General features: G+C 42.7%; 1 protein-coding gene across 2 annotated transcripts in view; it reads left to right on the plus strand.

Moving 5' to 3' along the window:
• cacna2d3a (calcium channel, voltage-dependent, alpha 2/delta subunit 3a) overlaps positions 1-22428 on the plus strand; it is a 109882-nt gene that overhangs the window by 48684 nt on the left and 38770 nt on the right. Inside the window, exons 11-26 of one of the 2 annotated variants that reach the window (XM_058642736.1) lie at positions 1234-1312; positions 5271-5404; positions 8093-8110; positions 11089-11160; positions 11444-11524; positions 13264-13338; positions 14602-14685; positions 14967-15038; positions 15470-15531; positions 15609-15676; positions 16324-16369; positions 16958-17055; positions 17593-17686; positions 17767-17862; positions 17972-18093; positions 19224-19301. In XM_058642736.1, the coding sequence (XP_058498719.1) occupies positions 1234-1312; positions 5271-5404; positions 8093-8110; positions 11089-11160; positions 11444-11524; positions 13264-13338; positions 14602-14685; positions 14967-15038; positions 15470-15531; positions 15609-15676; positions 16324-16369; positions 16958-17055; positions 17593-17686; positions 17767-17862; positions 17972-18093; positions 19224-19301 (1279 nt within the window). The remainder of the gene's footprint in view (positions 1-1233; positions 1313-5270; positions 5405-8092; positions 8111-11088; positions 11161-11443; positions 11525-13263; positions 13339-14601; positions 14686-14966; positions 15039-15469; positions 15532-15608; positions 15677-16323; positions 16370-16957; positions 17056-17592; positions 17687-17766; positions 17863-17971; positions 18094-19223; positions 19302-22428) is intronic. The other variant, XM_058642738.1, reaches the window with a different exon arrangement.

Here is a 22428-nt window from a genome sequence, read left to right on the forward strand (position 1 = left end):
ATAACTAACACCAACATGAACCATAACCAGTTAATAACTAACACCAACATGAACCATAACACTAACATGAACCATAACCAGTTAATAACTAACACTAACCATAACCAGTTAATAACTAACACCAACATGAACCATAACCAGTTAATAACTAACACCAACATGAACCATAACCAGTTAATAACTAACACCAACATGAACCATAACACTAACATGAACCATAACCAGTTAATAACTAACACCAACATGAACCATAACACTAACATGAACCATAACCAGTTAATAACTAACACTAACCATAACCAGTTAATAACTAACACCAACATGAACCATAACCAGTTAATAACTAACACTAACATGAACCATAACCAGTTAATAACTAACACTAACATGAACCATAACCAGTTAATGACGAAGCACATTTCAAATCTCAGCCCTAAACTGAACCACTTCCTTAGAAATAAGGTTCTGCCTCATTAGGACCAGGTTTTGGTCTCTATGAGGACGACTGGTCCTGAAAGGTCAGTGTTTATGACCGAAAAACAAACACACTCACACGCGCACACACACTCACTCACAGTCACACTCACACTCACACACTAACACACACACACACACACACAGGCTGTCAGAGTGAAAAATGTAGGCATGTGTCCTGTGGCAGCTGCGCCCCCAGAGGCTCACATCTGCTCCAATCTGGCAACCTGCTCTTCTCTGGCACGCACACACACACACGCACACGCACGCACACACACACACACACACACACACACACACACACAAACTCACACACTCACACACACACACACACACACACACACACCTGCTGTCACTTCTGGCAGTTTTGAGTTGAGAAGGTGGTCAGGAACGAATAACACAAGTTCAGGTTCATGTTTTAGATTATTTATTATGATTATTATTATTATTATTAGTAGTAGTAGTAGTAATATTAATACTAATACTAATACTAATCATATAAAATATTATTTTTATTATTGCAATAACACTATTGCAAACAAGCAAACATAAAACAATACTTATAAACGTCAAAGAAACCAAAAATAAACTTTTATTAATCCCTAGTGGAGTCTGTTAAACAGAGAGAAGAACTGCTCATCACAGATAAGCACTGAGGATTCACACTGTTATCTCTTCTTTATGGTGGTGTGTGTGTGTGTGTGTGTGTGTGTGTGTGATTAAAATGACTGACTGAAGTTATCTGTTGTCTCTTCACAGGTCCGCATATTCCCTTACCTGATTGGTCGAGAGTCGGCCTTCGCAGATAATCTCAAATGGATGGCATGTGCTAACAAAGGTGGGAAGTTAGCACGCACGCACACACACACACACACACACACACAGACACACGCACACTGGTCTGGTGTGTGAAACTGAAACCAGCTGCCTGCTGTCACACACACATGCTAATGCTAATGAGTTGTGACACACACACACAGATTCATCTTTTTGCTCTTTGTGTGCGTGTGTGCGTGTGTGCGTGTGTGTGTGTGTGTGTGGTCATCTCCATGTGCAGAGACACTTTCATTCAGCTTCTATATTTAGCTGGACGGTGGTGACAGAGATGGTCTGGATCCATTTCCTCAGGCTGCCACAGATAAGACACGCGAAGCATAGGTCACACAAGTGTGTGTCTGTGTGTGTGTGTGTGTCTGTGTGTGTGAGTGTGTGTGTGTGTCTACCCTCTACAAATAAAACATACAAACCTATCATCGTGGTTGAGTTTCTCATGAAAATGTCCTGGCCAGAACTTGACTCCTAAACGTTTTTGTCTCAGGAACATTCTGGTCTTAGTCTTACACCTTGGTCGTGGTCTTGATCTTGACTCCATTTTTGGTCCCCACAAATGTGTCTCTCAGACACACTCAGATCTTGGTCTTGCTATTAGATGAGGTCTTGACTTTGTCATAGTCCCTAAAAGTGAACTAAGAACTGACTTTGTTCTTCTTCTTTTTGCCACCTCGGTAAAAAACCACATGTCTGTGTTCTTGTTGCGTAAGTACAGGACTTATACACAAATGTTCTAAGTACGGGTGTCCACGCACTTTGCCTCCTATGTTCAACCTCCACCAGCTATCATCTATTATTTACATGTTCCAGGGTTCCAGGGCACCTTGTATGTGTTTTTGCTGACATGTCAACAACACCAAGGTCCTTTAAAAATATATCAGTGGCCTGTTGGTGACCCAGCCGTGCTGAGCTGTCCTGTCCTGTATGTAAGACAGGTGCAGCGTGTCACTGGGAGCAGGAGCCACTTATTCTTCGTCTCTCCGGCCCTTGTAGCTCAGCGCGAAGGACGACCTCAGCCTTCCAGTCGTTCTTCACTCACGGCTGTGATGGATGATGCATTCTGAAGTCCAGTCTTTTTCCTGAAACTGTCTGGAAAGCGGCATGTGTGCAAAAGTCAGTCCTGCCAGCTTCTTCATCAGAGATTCTCTACAAACATCTGGAGTCTGTGTGAGGACACAGCCGGGGAAACACGCTGGATAAATCAGTAAGTTGACTTGGGTAATTGTACTTCCTCTGTAGTTGTGCAGCCAGGATCCAGGACCGTCTCCTGTTAGCTGCTAATGTCTGTCCCAGTGTTTATCGCCTGTGAAGAGCAAAGCCAAAGACTGAATCCACAAAGAAGAATGCACCATACTGTACCAAACTGTACCAAACTGAACCGTACCAGGTCTGTGCTCTCTGAGGGTTTGGTGGTCTCTGTCTCCTCTTGTGTCCGTTCCTAAAACTATATGTAGGTCAAATACTTGGTGAATTGAAGTGCAGTCCACGTCTCTAGATCCAAAGGTTGCATCCTCCAGAGGCTGCATTTGAAGGATTATCGTGTCACTGCTCTGCGACTCGGCCGTCCTACTTCAAAGTCCCCTTCAAATGTGCCACATGTGTCCTTCTGTCCTCAAGCTACAAGGAGACATCCAGTGATCCTGCATCCTTCCAGACAGTTCCCAGTCTTACATGTCTTCCAGTTTCCTTTTGAAAGTTCACATGATCATGGTCCAACGTGATGAAAAGTCATCACTACATTTTGTTTATACCTTTTTAAAACTATGGAACATTGCAGCACAGAGACGCATGCAGGAAACATTGGTTGAGTTTTTCTTCTGGAAATTGTGTGTGGGCACAGAAGTAACTAATAATATTAGTAATAATGACCATCATGTGATAATGGGAATGTTTCCATCTGTTGGAGCAACATAATTCAATCTTACCCAATTATTTCCCTGTGGCGGTCATTTATGAGCGGAACAAAGCGCTCTAAATGAAGTGAACGTGTGACATCATCAGGTCATGAGGCGATGACAAGAACATACAAACATTTCTCTTCAAAAAAGTTGTAGAATCAGTCAGATTCACTGGAGTCTGATAGCAGCAGGTGTTACATCCATCAGCAGGGTGAGGATTTGCTAGGTGACCACGGTGACTCACAGGTCATGTGTCATTTTTCTGGAGACCATTTGTTGCCCTGGTGGCCACGGCTCAAAATTGCTGTAATTTTCAGTGCAAATCCACTTTCAGGTCAAGTTAGGAGTCAGTTGCATCCTTGTCGCTATGACGACTGCAGTAATCACGGCGGTTTTCATTTGGTTAGCGAGTAAATCGGTTGTTTCTGGTCACAGATGTTGACTGATGGATCTTCTCCCTTGTTATCTGGTGGGGGTGGGGGGTCGGGGTTTACGTGGCATCCATCATACTGTGACTCTGTGACTCTCTCTGCGTCGTCTCCAGGATCATTGACCCCTAAATCTATTTCCCTCAGCTGTGATTTTATCCCAGAGCTTCCTCGTGGTGGTGGAGGTGTTTTGGTTTTTTAACAGACGGATTGAAATGATCTCACCGTGTCCCGGATCCCCCCCCCCAACCCCGCTGAGATAACAGTATATTCCTTCCTGCACATTAGCATCATAATGGCGGCATTAACGCTGTAGGAAATGGCATCACATTTGGTTTAACTGAGATGGGATTTTCTGTTACATTTCCATAGCACTTACCCTTTCACAGAACCATGCTGGTCTGCACTCACTTGTACAGCACCGCAGGGAATTGTGCAGCTATCGCTTCTATGTGCTCCGTCTGCTTCACCAAGCAAATACCTGCGAGCTGCCACACAAGCTTCTCTGCTCTGTGACCGAGCTGAACAGATATCTGAGCTGAGCTGATGCTGGATGTGACACAGGTTTGCAGAAACAGAGCATCGACATGTGTGTGATTTAGGGACTCCTGATGTCAGAGGTGATGGTTTCTTCAAAAACTGGGCTAAATGGTGGACTCTTCCATGGTTGCAGTGCTAATCCCAAGCATCTGTAGCCGCCGTGTTAGCATGCTATTAGCATTAGCATGTTTCTCACTTAATTTACCACCTGAGGGTTCCGTGTTCACGCACACTCACCAGTGCTTTCTGCTCTTCTTTGATTTCCTGAAACTTTTCACAATATTATTGGCCGCAGATGTTGGGCAAGCTGTTTTTTTTGCAATCTAGTTTTTGAGCCGAGTGACAGTAGGAAGTGGTGAGCCACGCCCCTTCCTTGCTTTAGGAGTCTAACGCTTCTTTGGTAGAAGCTCCTAGCTTGGGTGAAACTAGCTGACTCTGCCAGTGATTTGATTTGTAGAATCTCTTAAAAAAAGGGAACTTTGCACAAATGTTCCAAAGATGCACAAACATCTAACTCAGGTCTTGGCTCCCTGTTGGTTTCTAAATTGATTTTCGCTCACTAGAGTTGGGCGCGTTCTCCGTTGCTCTGTGTACGTCATCTGTACAATGGGTCTGGTTGGTTGTAGGTCTATCCAGTTGAGGCATTTTCAACTACGTCTGTTGTTGGTCACGCCTCCTGAAAGTAGGAGGTGACGTCACCCTTTTTCTCAAATGAGCCAGGCTACGATGTTCCCTCAGAACCCAGTTTTCATTCCCGTCGCTGAAGGTTCTCATTCATCCAGGTCATCATCATGTTTAGTAGTTAGCTGTGTTAACTGCTAAAGATTCATTCCCTCTCCTGTTTTCAGCTTGCCGACTAATCGTGGAACCTTCCAGAACCCTTCTAACTCTTTCCAGGCATGTTTCAGGTGTCACATTTTATTTTCTGTATATATCTAGAACTTCCACGAGAGGTTTTATCTCCAGAGACGGTTTAAAAAAAGAAACACCTGGGAATAAAGTCAGTCAATCGTCTCTCTTGTGATATGACCACAGCATAAAGGTTGTATGTATGTCTGAAATAACCTCTCTCTTCTGTAAACCCCTCTCTGTCCACCAGGCTACTTCACTCAGATTTCCACGTTGGCAGATGTGCAGGAGAACGTGATGGAGTATCTTCACGTGCTGAGTCGTCCCAAGGTGATCGACCGGGAGCACGACACGGTGTGGACCGAGGCCTACATCGACAACACCGTGAGTGACTGTCTCCTCCGATCACACGTGCCCCAGTGCATTGTGGGTCCTGTACCCTTGAACGATGAAGTGAAGAGTAAACTTGTGCATTTTCAGCGTATAATCCAGTGGAAGGTAGTGTGGATAAGAAGGCAGTAACATGTTTACAGCGCGTCGCTCACTGTGAATGTGTCAAAGAGTTTGTTCGCAGCAGATGGAGCCATTAAGTCAATGAGCCTCCTGTGTGTGTTTGGGAGCTGTGTAGCTTTAGTAGAACATTGGTGAGTTCTGATTGTACCATTACCAACACACACACACACACACACCCACACCATAAACATCGATAGAATCAGCATTTACTCACAAATGACTGCAGTCACTGCTCTTTTTACACCAACATTAGCAGCTATTCGTGCTTGTTAGGGGTAGTCAACTATTTTGGAGTATTATCAGGGTTCCCACAGGTCCTTGAAATCCTTGAATGCAAATTTGAAAAAAAAAAACACCTAAAATGCAAGGCCCTTGAAAATTTTTGAAAATCACCCAAAATAGACATGAGTCATTGAAATCCTTGAAAGTCTGTGAATTAAAAAAATTCAAAGGCCTTGAAAGTTTTTTGAAAATTGAAAGTTTTTGAAAATCACCCTAAGCAGACATGGGTCCTTGAAAGTGCTTGAATGTTGTGCAATAGAGAAGTGAAGTTGATATTTAAGTAAAGGTCTCCCTTGTTTGTGACAACGCCACCTACAGTTTGATGCCCTGCGTTGCTTAATGTACGTAGAAGAGACGACGCAGGACAGACGTGAAGACATCATGACTCACTGTCCACTGTCTCTCTCTCCGCCGTTGACGTGAGATTCCGTGCAGAACAATGAGCGAGTAAAGCTAAGAAAGAGAGAAAAATGACGACGTGATGTCTGGGGAATCTCTGTCTCACCAAAGACAAAAGACAAAGACGGACTTTGAGGACAATCACTTGTCCAGATGCAGAGCTGCTGCACATTCTGAGGGAATTGGTTCCTGGAAAGTCCTTGAATTTGATGTCAAACAAGGTGTGGGAACCCTGTATTATACATGGGTTCTATAAAGTGGCATTTATTTTTATTTATTCGAGTAAAAAGTGTTTTTTAATCAGATAATTTCATCCCTGTCCATTCTTAACGCATCTGTGGTGGAGATTTAAAAATAATCTGTTTCATGCTCAGTTATATTTTGTGTCCATGGAGTTTGAACAGCAGCTGTTTCTAAAGTTACAGATGAGTTTTATTAAGCTTTTAATGGAACTCCTACTTTGATCGATCCTGATTGTTCAGTGGTATTTTTTATATTCTTTTTTTGGTTCTTTTTGTTACCGTTTTTGAGAAGAAATTCAAGCAAAGCATTCACTTGTTTAGGGCGAGTACAAGAACAGGACTATTTTAAAGCCGTGAATATAATGTGATAATAAAATAAAGCACTTTGGTCTTGAGCAATAGTACATTTTAACCAAAACTTTAACATATTTTAAATATTATGTAGATTCAGTTTGGCAGTTCATCTTATTTGTGATGAATATAATATATACTGAATATTCTTACACTCAGACTCAATCAATCAGTTGATTTATTACATATTTATCTATTTTCTAGTAAAAACATTTAGTAATTGAACCCTTTAAACAGAAAAAGTCTTAATTATGAGATAATGTATCTCATAATTTTGTAAAAATTGTAAATGTAGTCGTGATTGATCATCGCTCACCACAGACTGTGAAAACTACAGCACAAGGAAATCAAATCCTGTTCATCATCGCTCTTTTCTTTTCCTTTCATTTTCCTTCAGTCCCTTCATCACAGTCGAAGTGTATGCACTCAGCTGTGACTCAGCAGTGACTCAGCAGTTTCAGCTTGTTTCCTCCTCTCCTGTCATTGACCCTGTCCATATTTTTGAAGTTGCAGTCAAAGTCAATTAGGGCTGCAACGATTATTCGATTAATCGATTATTAAAAATGGATCCTCTAAAATGTGGATATTTCCTGGTTTCTTTGCTCCTTAAAACAAAGAAGTCATTCAAACTGAATCGTGTTGGTTTGAGAACATTGTCATTCCCAGAGTTTGTCAAACACTGATGATCAATACTTTTATGAACCAAACAACTCATCAATAAATTGAGAAAATATTCTACAGATTCATGGAAGTAGTAATTTATAATATATATATATATACATATTTATACATATATGTATATATGTATATATATATACATGTGTATATATATATATACATATATATGTATATGTATATATATATATATATATACATATATGTATATGTATATGTATATAAAACAGTGTCATCAGCATATACTGTAACTGTAAGACGCAGCTGGAGGTTTCTTTGCTCGATAAAACAAAGAAATCCTTAAAAAGTGAATCATTTTTGGTTTGTGGACAAAAATGAGACATTTGAGAACATCATCATGTCCATGTTTGACAAACACTGATCAATATTTTCTGATATTTTCTGACGTTTTTCGGACCAAACGATTCATCGATTATGGAAATAATGGTTCGTTGCAGCCTTAATGTCTATGCATCCGCTGCAGCTGCAGTTCCGCTCAGTGGAAAAATCCACTGAAGGACTTTGTGACTCTTCATGACACAAAAGTACTGACTCTGTCTCCTCCCATCTTTTCCTCTCTGCTCCTCCTCCACTGATCTGCTCTCTTTAGCTCCCCCAAGCACAACAGGTAAAACTAAACTCAAATCAAAGCCTGGCTTGAGGCCGTCGCTGTGTTTTCACCCTGGTGTGCATTTGTTTTTCTGCATGTGCATTTTGGCCTCTGATGTGACGTGATGTGATGTGAGCTGCAGGCGTTTGAGTTTGGTGACCGACACTGACCCATGGTGTTTGACGGTGTCGTGTGCAGTATGTTGCTCGTCAACAGTTAGTGGTGTGTGATATTGACAAAAATGATTTCTCCTGATTTAAGCTGTGAACAAAACAAGTGGAGGTTTTTATCTAAAAGGTCGTGTAGAGTCAAATTCAGAGAAATAACTATGATATGTTAAAGAAGAAGAAGAACTGTATGAAAAGACATTTTATTCTCTGCATCTCACACACATTTGTCTTTGAAACAACATCCACGTTATCATCAGACGGCTGTTGTTAACTTAAGACAGAGAACACAGATGACTGAAGATGTTTTAAGACACATTTTAGTTACTTTTTTTAACCTAAACATTTACTAAATGAGTCTTTTTGTACAAGACTGGGACAAGCAGTTCCCCGCCAGGGCAAGGGCTGAGGGACGAGCCACTAATCACTAAGGGTTAGGGAGGTGTGGTTTAAGATAGTCTATTACATGTTTACATCTAAGCATTTAGCCGACGCTTTATCCAAATGACTCACAAGAGAGAAATAAGCTCCATAGAAGAACTTGGAAAGAACTCCACTATAGGGTGAGAGTGCAGGGGAGGGGCTAAGGTACAGGGGAGGGGCTAAGGTGAGTGCTAGGACAGAAGATGCTCTTGAAGACAGATGAGTTTAACTTTCTGTTATTATTATTCTAGTGTTCAGGACGGTTTCTCGGTATCACACACCTCTATCAGACGTGGTTGTTGTTGGACGACAGAGTTTGTGCTGCCTGTGCTTCATCAGTGTGAGCGTGTGACTGTGTTTGTGAACGGGAGGCATTGGTCGGGGTCTGTGTGATGTTCAGTGTGTGGGCTGAGATTAGCTGCTCTGTAATCTGCCCTCGCCTCATCAGCACACAGTCACATCACAACATGCTTCTTCTGCTGAGTGAAACCGGACTGAGACACGATCCTTAGCTTTAGCATAGAACCTGCGGCCTGTGACAACAGTGATCTGAAATCATTCACTTGTTTAAAAGCCAAATCATCAAATCTGCTAATAAACGTCATATTAATAACGTCAGATGAATCATTATTGGAGTAACAGTGGTCTACTCTTCCTCTGCTACTGCTCTCCTCCCATTCTCCTCCTCACCTCCAGCACCATCCATCATTCTCTGGATCATTTGGCTTTGTTTCCCTCTCTGTTAGATGAGCTGACACTGGGGCTCGCGGTGATGGGAGGGTGGAGGTGGGGGAGGGAAGAAAGGGTGGAAGAGAGAGGAGGTGTGTTTGAGGACAAGTGTAAGGACAGTGAGAGGAAGTGAGTAAGAAGTCAAAGGAAAAGACGAGACAGTAGATTTACCTTGTGATGATGAAAGGGAGCAGGAAGAATAAGACCTCCAGAGCTAAAGTTCTGGTTCTGATTGAGGGAACTGAGACCTCAGTCCAAAAAGGTCTTTTTGTTTTTTATACGCCCCCTGCTGGCTGTGGTCCAAACATGTCAAGGTAATGAAATGTTTTCTGTCATCCTGAACAAAACTTAAACTCCTGTCGTAGATAATCCCAGAACATCCGTGCACAGAGGCAACATGGTGGAATAGTGGCGAGCACTGTTGCCTCGCAGCAAACAGACACTTGGGTTTCCTTTGGGTTCTCATGCGGAGGTTCATTGGATTCTCCAAATTGCTCGTCGGTGTGAATGTGGGAGTGAATGTTTCTGTGATGGACAGGCAACCTGTGCAGGGTAAACCCCGCCTTCAGCTGTCAGCTGGGATCGTCTCCGGCGACGCGGATAAAGCGGGAGACAATGAATGAATGAATGAATGAATGAATGAATGAATGAATGAATCGGTGCAGAAAGAAAACATGACATGAGGTGGGTCGTTCCCAGTGCCTCCTGCAGGCTTCAACAAACACCGAAGGAAGGAAGCTCAGTCTCTTTGTCTCAGCAACAAATATGGAGATATCATCGAGATCATTTCCCTCAAACACACGTCCTCTCATTTCTTGTCCAAGGCCAAAATCTGAGTCATACGGACTGTCACAGCGCGACAGAGTTATCCTTATATCCAGGAAGACGTGTGAAAACATGAACTGGACTAATGTTCTTGTCCCAGTAAACAAGCAGGGAATGAAGTGAAGTTACACAATTTCAAGCACCGGTCCAGGTTTTTCAACGATCCATTTAAATCCATTTATTATTTATTAAGCTGAGGGAGTCCGTGTGGATTCTGCTGTTTCTCTCGTTGTCTCCGTCTGTGTTACAAAGGAAATTTGATTCAGTACATTCTCAAATGTCCGCTTTTAATCCGAATTGTTTCTGACATTACTGAGTTTTTTATTTTTTGACCCTGAGCGTGAGGAAGGACTCACATTCTCTTTTACTCTGACTGATGCAGACAAACACACGAGCACTGATGATGCAGATTTAGCTCGGGTAAACCCTGACCTTGCTTTATAGGTCGCAGGTTTTGTATGATGAGTCTTTGAAGAGTGACCCCGCTGGGACTCGGGGCAGGACGTTCTCTCCTGGGTCAGGATAATGAAGCACAGGTTTAAAGGACACTCGTCCCCCGGGTGGACACGAGTCAGGGTCACCTGTAATGATGTGATGATGCCGAAGTTCACTGTGACATCATCATTCATCCTCTGCTGAAGTTTGTTTTTGGATTATCTGAAGAACGAGGGCCAGTTTGGTCCTGGAGTTGTGACGTCGCACACACACAACTGTTGTGGGAGAGCTAATGCTAATGAACCTATTTCACTCCTATTTTTGCAAATATTTAATGAGCAAATAATGAGCATGAATAAACATCATTGACTTCCCTGTTTCTCCTCATTCCATCACGTCTTCTATCATGTGACACAGCTGGACGACGGTCAAGTTCCAGTCCTGATGACCACGGTGGCGATGCCAGTGTTCAGTACCAAGAACGAGACGGTGAGTTCACACTGAGCGAGAAAAACTCTGTTTCACAACTTCTCTTCCTGCAGCTTTAATTAAAGAAAAAAGAAAAAGGATGTAATCACTTCCAGCATAACGAGATTCAGAGAGAAGAGATGCAAATTGTGAAATAATGGTTCATTATGTTGGTGTTTGATAGACACTAATTCCAGTTTGATTGGAGTCTGTAAATTAGGAAACATCAGAGCGTCACTAATGGAAAACTGTTTATGAAACGGTGTGAGACTGTGTTACATCAACCTCTCAAACATGTCCACAGAGAAACCGCGGCATCCTCCTCGGTGTGGTGGGGACAGACGTGCCTGTGTCCGAGCTGCTCAAGACCATTCCCAAATACAAGGTACTTCAACCCACATGGAGGCTCCTTCACACCTGGCCTTAGATCAGATCCATATTTGTAGAAATTGCAGTAAAAGTATCAGTATGTGTAGGAATGGCAGTAAAAGTATCAGTATGTGTAGAAATGGCAGTAAAAGTATCAGTATTTGTAGAAATGGCAGTAAAACTATCCGTATTTGTAGAAATTGCAGTAAAAGTATAAGTATGTGTAGGAATGGCAGTAAAAGTATCCATATTTGTAGAAATGGCAGTAAAAGTATCAGTATGTGTAGAAATGGCAGTAAAAGTATCCATATTTGTAGCAATGGCAGTAAAAGTATCCATATTTGTAGGAATGGCAGTAAAAGTATCAGTATCAGATGTGATGTTTGTCACATCACATCACATCACATTACATCACATTACATTACAGTACATAACATTACATTACATTACATTACATTACATTACATTACATCACATTACATCACATCACATTACATTACATTACATTACATCACATCACATTACATCACATTACATCACATCACATCACATTACATCACATTACATTACATCACATCACATCACATCACATCACATCACATCACATTACATTACATCACATTACATTACATCACATTACATTACATCACATCACATCACATCACATCACATCACATTACATCACATCACATCACATCACATTACATCACATTACATTACATTACATCACATCACATCACATTACATCACATCACATCACATCACATCACATCACATCACATCACATCACATCACATTACATCACATTACATCACATCACATCACATTACATCACATTACATCACATCACATCACATTACATCACATTACATCACATTACATTACATTACATCACATAACATTACATTACATTACATTACATCACATTGCATCACATTACATCACATCACATCACATTACATCACATCACATTACATCACATTACATCACATCACATTACATCACATTACATCACATCACATTACATTACATTACATCACAGTACATTACAGTACATCACATTACAGTACAGTACAGTACATCACATCACAATACATTACATCACGTCACGTTACATTACATCACATTACATCACATCACATCACATCACATCACATCACATCACATCACATTACATTACATGTTTGTGAATGTCGTGAAATATGAGTCGTTAGTGAACTCTAATAAAAACTCATGTAAAACAAACGTGTCAAAGAAGTCGGAAAAGCAAATTCACAACGCAGGAACCTTCTTAGGAGCTTGTGAATATTATTATTCGTACTAGTAAGCGTTAAAGCAGTTACACACACATACAAACATATCTATGAGTAAGTATACAGTAAGTAATAAACACAATTGTGTTGTTTTTAATCTGGACTAACATCAGAGCGTCCTGACAAACACACACAAATCACGTCCGTCTCTGATTCTTCAGCTCGTTCCTCCAGTCATGACGAGAAAATTATACACATTTTGTGTACGTACGTGTCCTGATAGTGTCCCCGTCACGTCCCCGTCACATCCCCGTCACGTCCCCGTCACGTCCCCGTCACGTCCCCGTCACGTCCCCACTGCTAACTTGTCCCTCTTCATTCATAGATATGAAGGTGAATGATTTGTTTCTGTGTGTGAACACATGACTGCAGGTACAGTTTAGCACAAACGCACAATGAGCTGCAGAATTGTCATGTGTGTGTTTTTGTGTTTTGTGACTAGCTGGGCATTCACGGCTACGCCTTTGCAATTACCAACAACGGCTACATCCTCACGCACCCAGATCTGCGTCCGCTGGTGAGTCATGTGATCATGTGATCTCATCACAACCGCACACACACACACACACACACACTGAGGTTTTCTGAGGTTGTGTGTTTTACTGACAGGTCGTCACAGTTAGTCTTTATATGTGGATCTATAAAGTCTCTGTTCATGAAATCTATAACGTCTTTATCTCACTGTGAGTTTGTAAACCACTCACTCTCACACACCAAAGTCCAGAGAGAAAATGAGTGATTTTAGCTGCTGCTCCTCTGCTGCCTCGTGTGGTCACTTTGTGTCACTGAGGTCAATCTGAACAAAGGATTTTAAACACTGTAGTGACAAAATCAGACATTAGAACTTAGTGATGGAGGCAGCAGAGGATCAACACCTCCAACACACAACACACATGATTGTTTTGATTACTGCTCACTCTTGGCTTCGTGTCGAGTCGGTCGCTGATGTTGATTTACACAGTAAGTGTGTGTTTGTGTGTTTGTGTGAGCTCAGCGTATGCACCGGGCCACAGACAGAGATAGAGCACCTGCATGGCTGTGATTAACTCTATTGTACTCTCTGCTCTCACAAGAGGACGGGGGGGGGCGGAGCAGAGTAGTGACGGAGTGGAGGGATGAAAGGAGGAGAAACGGAGAAGAGAGACAGTGAGACAGACAGATGGTTTTAACGGTGGTCTAATTAAAGACACTAATGATCAGTGTTAAACAGCTAATGAGAGGTGGGAGGCTGACACACACACACACACACACACACACACACACACACAGTGGCCTGTGTTACTTTGATTTAACGTCCAAATCAATCACATGGAAAACGAGAGTAACGTGACTCACACGTTATTTAATCGTTCCATTCTTCCCTCGATCGCTCACTGTTTGAAACACGTTAACTCTTCCATTTCCATGGGAATAATAATAATAATAATAATAATAATAATAATTCACAAGTGTCAAAGTTCTGATTCATTTTACATCACATTTTTACTCGTGATATAAAACAGCAATAATTGTGCAGAAGTCACAAATTAGAAATTGAAATAGCAAATTTCACAAATTCAATCTGACTTTTTGCTCAGGTGTGTTTTTATAGTTGAAGGTGAAATTTTCATTGTGTTTTTGTATCAGATTGTCTAAGTTGTGCTGAAATAGAGGATATAAGACGCTGTTACACATTCTTATAGCTTCTGTATAAACTGTAGGTTTTAACATAGTCATGGAAAAACGCTCCGAGTTTAAAAACAAACGAGTTGTTTCTCTCTGTGTCTGTGTCTGTGTTCAGTATGGAGACAGCAAAAAGCGGAGGAAACCCAACTACAGCAGCGTGGACCTGTCTGAGGTGGAGTGGGAGGACAAGGACGACGCGGTGAGAAACAAAAGAATCCATGTGATCATAATCACGTGTTCTCTGCTGTCACTCTGTGAAGCTGCTCACTCCCCTGCACCAAAGTCAGTCGACAAAAACCATGATTTTAACCGAAATGACGCGCGAGTGCCTGGTGACACAGAGTCACTGATGAAGGCAGCGTCGAACCAGCAACCCCCGACAGCTGCTGCTGTGGTGCAGCGGAGTGAGAACATGACCAACAACAGGGACCTGGATTCAGTCTAAACTCTGCCTTTAATCACAGTTGTTGTTGTTTGTAGCTGAGAAACGCGATGGTCAACAGGAAGACGGGGACGTTCTCCATGGAGGTGAAGAAGAGCATCGACAAAGGGGTGAGGACACGGACGCGCATGTGTGTGTGTGTGTGTGTGTGTGTGTGCGTGTGCGTGCGTGTGCATGTGCGTGTTAGAGCCCCTTATCTTCACCATGCACATGTTGCTTAATACAGTAGAGACACAGCAGCAGTGATTCTCTTTTATTATTTGCCTGTGAAAAACAGAGAGGTGTCCAGGTGTGTGTGTGTGTGTGTGTGTGTGTGTGTGTGTGTGTGTACGTGTACAGCCCCCCCCCCCACACACACACACACACACTCTCCTGATTCGACCACAGCAGCACATCCATCTCCTCTGTGACCAGTCGTAAAGCATGGACGCTGTTGTCCACTAGATGGAGCCAGAGTCCAGGGAATAACCTGACAGCCTCGTCTCACTGTGTCTCACTGTGTCTCACTGTGTCTCACTGTGTCTCTTCCTGTGTGTCTCAGAAACGTGTGTTGGTGCTGCACAATGATTATTACTACACAGACATCCAGGGAACTCCTTTCAGGTGAGACGCCGCCGTCCATTTCCCTGTTTCTTCCACACAACAATGACTTATTGTTGTTGTTGTTTTGATATCGACAGTCTGGGAGTCGCTCTGTCCAGAGGCCACGGGAAGTTCTTCTTCAGAGGGAACGTCACAGTGGAGGAAGGTGAGGAAGTGATTTCTCGTCTGGGATGAAAACCACTGTGTTTGAGCTTCAGCACAATCAAACATCTCCCGCCCGACCTTCACAGACTTTGAATTGTTTCTACAGTGAATTAGTGTCCATTCAGTCTGTGGAGCAGTGATGAGGTCACACACTGATCTCAGGTCTGGCTCACAGGCTCTGGATGGGGTGAAAGGTCAAGTCAAACCAGGTCTTTACAGTCGTGATTGTCCTTCATAGACGAGGACACCTGAACACATGTGAACACACAGTGAAGAAGAGTTATCTTTACTCACACACACATTCAGGTCAGGAAGTGAAAGGTCAAAGGGTTTCTGGGCTTTTCCTCGTCTCGACAGAGTCTCTGTGTCTATTTTTATGTCAAGACTCATGCATGTTAATATTCACGACGCGGTGTGTGTGTGTGTGTGTGTGTGTTTCTCCAAACATGTCCATCAAGAGGAAAACCCTCTGAGCATGACTTGGCTCTTCCTGATCTAATCAGACCTGTCACGTCCGTTCAGAAAACACATTTTTCATCCCCAGCGTGTGTGTGTGTGTGTGTGTGCGTGTGTGTGTGTGTGTGAGGTGTATGAGTTCACACGCAGAGCTCTTCTCTCTGCGATACACTCGCTCTCTTGTCGTTACAGGACTTCACGACCTGGAGCATCCTGATGTGGCGCTGGCAGACGAGTGGTAAGAACATCATGTGACACCACCGTCGGTCCGGATCCGAAACACACTTACGTGTATAATCCCACTGTAGTGTAGGACAGAGAGACAGCAGCGTGAGGCTCTGCACGACGTGGACTCGATGACTCGTGGTCACCACGATGGGGAAGAAACATCTAAACAAATGACAGTAAACGCTTGTCAAGCTAATTCTCCTAAATCCACGTCTGCAGAAGCTTTTAATCAAATTTAAACTGACAAACAAGAACCGTCAGAGGGCAAAGAACTTCTCCAAGACTGAAATACCACTGGATCCAGAACTTTACCTTCTTACAGCTCGCACCATCTTTACATAATCACGACAAACTGGACTGAACCAAGATACAGATCCATAATCTAGATCAGATCTGGATGAAAGAATCTGATCACACACACACACACACACACATACCAAAATCTGTTCCACTGTGTGTGATTATTTTAGTTTACTTGTTGTTAAAGTTGTTTACAGAAGGAAAAACCCACTCAGGTGAAAACAGGACGTAAGACTCAGCTTTGAAAAGTAAAGAGTTAAAAGAGTTAATGATCATTGTAACAAATGTGTGTTTAAAGGACCTACTGCAACACTGACGAGCACCCAGAGCATCGTTACCTGGCCCAGATAGAGGCCATCAAACTCTACCTCGGTGGTTATGAACCTCACCTGCAATGTGAGTTCAATCCTCCACAGCCTGACTTCCTGTAGTGTTACTGTGAGCGCCCCCTGTGCTGAGAGGACACTCACTTCATCAGACAGCTGTTTTTGACTGTAAACCACTCACTCACTCTCCCACACCAAACCTCAGAGAGAAAATCAGTGATTTTAGCTGCGGGGACACAGGAGCTGCTGCTCCTCTGCTGCCTCGTGTGGTCACTTTGTGTCACTGAGGTCAATCTGAACAAAGGATTTCAAACAGTGAAGTGACAAAATCAGACATTAGAACTTAGTGATGGAGGCAGCAGTGGAAAATCACTGATTTTCTCTCTGGACTTTGGTGTGGGAGAGTGAGTGGTTTACAAACTTCAGTTAAACATTGTTTAACAGTGAGACAAAGACGTGAAGCTTGTTGTTAAGTCACTGAAGTCTGTGTTTCCTTGTGTCCCAGCCTCGGTGCAGGGTCAGAACCTCACACAACCACACTTTTAAAGAGAATCAGTGATTTAAAGAGGATTCATGTGTGAAATCATAACTTTTCTGCTTTGTTCAGGTGACAAGGAGCTGATTCAGGAAGTTCTTTTTGATGCAGTAGTGACCGCCCCGTTAGAGGCTTACTGGACCAGCCTGGTCCTCAACAAGTCTGAGTATGTTTTCAACTGTTTCTCAATTTGTTACTCAGGAAAAAAACAAATATGATGTTAAGTATTTGTATGATAATCCACAGGAACTCTGATAAAGGGGTAGAAATTGCTTACCTGGGCACAAGAACCGGCCTCTCCAGAATCAACCTGTTTGTTGTTCCTGACCAGCTCACAAACCAGTATGTTGTATCAAGACTAATCCAGCTACTGTTTTACAAGTGTCGTCATCAGATATAAACTCTGGTTTAAAGTACCTTTGAGTCATCTCTGCTTCCTGTCTGCTTCAAGAGACTTCCTGACAGCTGAGGACAAAGAGGGCGTGTTCAACGCCGATCACTTTCCCCTGTGGTACAAGAGAGCGGCAGAACAAGTTCCTGGAACTTTCGTCTACTCCCTACCTTTCAACACAGGTGACTTCCACATTTTCATTCCCCCCTCTGCAGTCAGTTTCTTCAGTTTTCTTCTTCTTGATGTACATTAGAGAACAGCTCATTATTTGGCAATCAGTCTGTTGGTGGATATGTAGAAAAGCTGATTATTTAGCAGTCAGTCTGTTGGTGGATTTATAGAACAGCTCAATATTTGGCAGTCAGTTTCTTGGTTAATATAGAGAATGGCTCATTTTTTGGTAGTCAGTCTGTTGGTGGATTTATAGAACAGCTCACTATTTGGCAGTCAGTTTCTTGGTTAATATAGAGAATGGCTCATTATATGGCAGTCAGTCTGTTGGTGGATTTATAGAACAGCTCACTATTTGGCAGTCAGTTTCTTGGTTAATATAGAGAATATCTCATTATTAGGCAGTCAGGTTCTTGGTGGATATCAAGAACGGCTCATTATTTAGCAGTCCATCTCTTTGTGGATGTATGGAACAGTACACTATTAATCAGTTTCTCGGTGGATGTATAGAACAGCTCACTATTTGGCAGTCTGTTGCTGGATTTGTAGTCAAATCAGATATCAGTTGAGAAAAGCCATCACTAACGATTTTATTTGTTTAAATAAAACTCGCCTCTGTGACTCCACCATGAGGTCATTTGAAATCTGATTAGTTTGTCAAAAGCACAAATAAATTTATGCAAAAAAAAAATTTTTTTGCTTGTTTTCTCTCGCCACACATCCTTTCCTCTGCTTCCTCTCTTATTAATTCTGGACTGTGTTCTTGTGGAAACGACTGATTGCTGTGGGCTGTAATAAGATACGATAGGAAGAGGTTCAGTCCTTTCCACACTGACTCTGCCCAAAAAGACACACACACACACACACACACACACACACACACACTCACACATGTATATCAGTTTAGCTGGTTTCTCCTCCACAGGGAGAGTGTGTTCTCGTCTGTCGTCGGCCTCAGGCTCTACATCAGTGATGTGAAAGCCTCTTATTTACTCGCGCCGACTTCCTCTCAGGACTGTGTGAAACACAACTCTGCTCAGTGTTTCTCTCTCCAATCACTCTGTGGTCACTTTAGAACAGAATGTTAGAAATGATTATATGACTATGATGCAAACTGTGTGTGTATGTGTGTGTGGCTCAGGATCAGAAAACAAGAGTGTGGTACTGGCCAGCACAGCCATTCAGCTTCTGGATGAGAGGAAATCACCCATAGCTGCGGGTAAGTGGGAACTGAAGTGTCTCTCTCTCTCTCTCTCTCCCTCTCTAACACACACACACACACACACACACACAGTCTGTTTGCCATGACTTCAGATGACATTACAGTGTCTTGCATTCATTTCCTGGAGACGTACTCTAACAATAACCATAACCATAACTACCACTGACTAACCTTTAACCTGACCCAACCGTAACCTTTACAGTCAGTTTCTTGGTTGATATGGAGAATAGATCATTATTTGGCAGTTAGTCCGTTGCTGGATTTATAGAACAGCTCACTATTTGGCAGTCAGTTTCTTTGTCGACGTATTCACTATTAAGTATATTAAGTAATTTCCTGGTGTACGTATCCACTATTTGGCAGTCGATCTGTTTGGTTGTGTTTACAACAGCTCATTATTTGGCAGGCAGTCTGTTGCTGGTTATATAGAACAGCTTACTATTTGGTAGTCAATTTGTGTTGTTTAAAATGGTGCATTATTTGGCAGTCTCTTCTTCTCCTGTACTTATGTCCTTCACAACATCCATGAACCTTGTCTGTGGTCTTCTTCTGTTCCTCCTGACCAGCAGCTCCATCTGTAACATCAATATAATCACTGTCCGTGCTCTGCACATGAGCAAACCATCTCAACCTTGACTCATTTACTTTATCTCCAAACCGTTCAACCTGGTCTGTCCCTGGATTATGTGCTCATTTCTAATCCTGGTCACCCTCATCTCGGGATCTTCAGCTCCGCCACCTCCAGCTCCAGTGCCTCCTGTCTCCGAGTCATGCATCATATCAGGTCTCAGACCTCCCCTTTCATTTCTACTGCTGTCCGTCTGTCACATGAGCCATGACACTCGTCTCCACCCAACCTACACCCTCGTCTTCACCTCTCTTGCGCTGACTTTGAATGGTTGACCCCAGGTTTCCCACTTTCTCTTCCTATTCTTACTTTCATAAACACATTTTGTACAATCCTTTCTTTTTTTTTGAGTGTAGCCGAGAGGATTACTTTGTGGCCTCTGCCTCATCTCACATCTCCATGACTCAGACGCCCCACAACGTCGCGCCCATATCACGCAACTGAGTGCAATCAGTGTGTTGATGGTTTGCAGCGAGGATCCTGGCTCCAGAGGGAAAGAAGCAGCACATTAGTTTAATTTATTAAATAGAAGAAACCGAGGGGGAAAGTGTGAGGTTAGAATCAGAGGCAGATGGTTTCACAGTAGTTTTTTTTCTTCATCTCATGATATGAGCTCATTTACGATCCACCTCACCCCAAAGGCCTGAGGATTAGTCTCTGCTTTTCTTCTGCGAATTCTGAAACTAATCTCCTTTTTTTATGTAATTGAGCTCAAGAGTAAAAATCCCCTTCAAAATAGAAATTTAGATCATCAGCAGCAGTAATGTTGTCATCATACAAGCTGTGATGTTGTGAAACAATGGCAGATTCTTCTATAGAAACCACAAGTCCATATGATATCAGCTGCATTGTCCAGTGTAACAAACTCCTAAAGCTTTTTTTCTCAGGTGTAAACAGTTCATAAATGTGTCTCGTTTTTTGTTTTTTGTTCATTCAGTTGCAAATATTCAACGTTTAGTGTAAAGTATTTAAATTAATCATATATCTATATCTTTAGTCCACGTCGTTGTTACACAGGGGTTTTTATTGCTTGTTGTCCTAGACTCCTCCTCTTTTGAGTGTCTTGGTATTTTTCAAATCCAGTCATTGAGTTAGCCTCAGAAGACGAGTCGGTCGAGGTTTGCTTGAAACATGTCGGCATAAAGAAACAGATGTCCACAGCTTTAAAGAAGACGGTGTGTCAGGACAGTGGATCAGTGGCAGAGTAAGTCGTCTCACACTGGATTGTCTTTGATTCCCGCCTCTGCTAGTTTACATGCTGATGTGTCCCTGGGCGAGACATGTGTGCCGACAGCGAGTGAGTTTGAAAGACGTATGAACGTGAAGCAGCTTTGAGCGGTCAAAATATTCAGAATAGATTATAAATTCATACAAATGCAAACCTTAACATTAGATGAATAATAATAATAATAATGATGATAAAAAAAAGAAAGGGCAGACAGTGAAAGAATTATTTCACGGTGCCTGAATGTGTTGACATGGAAGCAGTGCATTGTGGGTACTCTCACTCTTAGCCAAGGGGGAGAGCAGTGGAGCAGAAGGACAGAGATGGAAGAGTCTGTATTTAGTATATGCTGCCCACACAACACAGTTCTGTCAAATCAGAGATAAACGTTCATGCTGACGCTGATGTCAGAGCGCTGTCTGCCTCCTGCTCAGGTGCCGTTTGTAAACGCTGCACCATGCGTGATGTGGCTTTTATGTAAGAGTCCGATGAGAGCAGCGCTGTCGAGGCGAGAATGCTAATGCAGCACGTGGAGCTGGTTCAGGCCAGTTCTCGCTGCCCCGCGCTCCACTGAGCCGCAGACTCGGGAATATACGCTAACTTAACAGGACAGGCTGATGACATCACACACACACACACACACACACACAGGCCCTGCAGACATCGCCTGAGTCACAATGTCAGTGTGTGTGTGTGTGTGTCACATCCACAGCCCACGTGCAGCAAAGTCCACCACTGTGATAAATGCAGAGACATTGTGTTCAGAGTGTATTACACACACACCACACTGTACATAAACTTATATCATTAAAAACACAGTGAAAATACAAACGTTTCTGTTGTTGTGAGAAGCAGAGTTGTGGACGTGTTGGAGCCTGTCCAGGGTTTTCTTGGGGATCCCAAACAGGACGGCGTTGCAGTCGTACAGGCGTGATGAGATGAAAGCATGGATGAATCAGGGAGATATTTTTGAGATGGAAAAATGCAGATTTAGTGACAGATTTGATGCGTGTGTCAGAAGATAATGACACCCAGGAACCTCCGTGGACAGTGAGGTGGAGAAGATCAGATCTCCAACCCTGTGGAGGAGAGACTTTGGAGCGACCACAATCAACTCTGTCTTCCGGCTGTTTAGTTGGAGCAGGTTAGAAGTTCTGTAAACAGCTGATAAGAGATTGTGGACGGAGCTGACGGATTACCATCGCCATCATCATCACCATCACCATCATCATCATCATCATCATCATCATCATCATCATCATCATCACCAC

This window comes from Solea solea, chromosome 11, assembly GCF_958295425.1.
Source record: "Solea solea chromosome 11, fSolSol10.1, whole genome shotgun sequence".
Lineage (NCBI taxonomy): Eukaryota > Metazoa > Chordata > Actinopteri > Pleuronectiformes > Soleidae > Solea > Solea solea.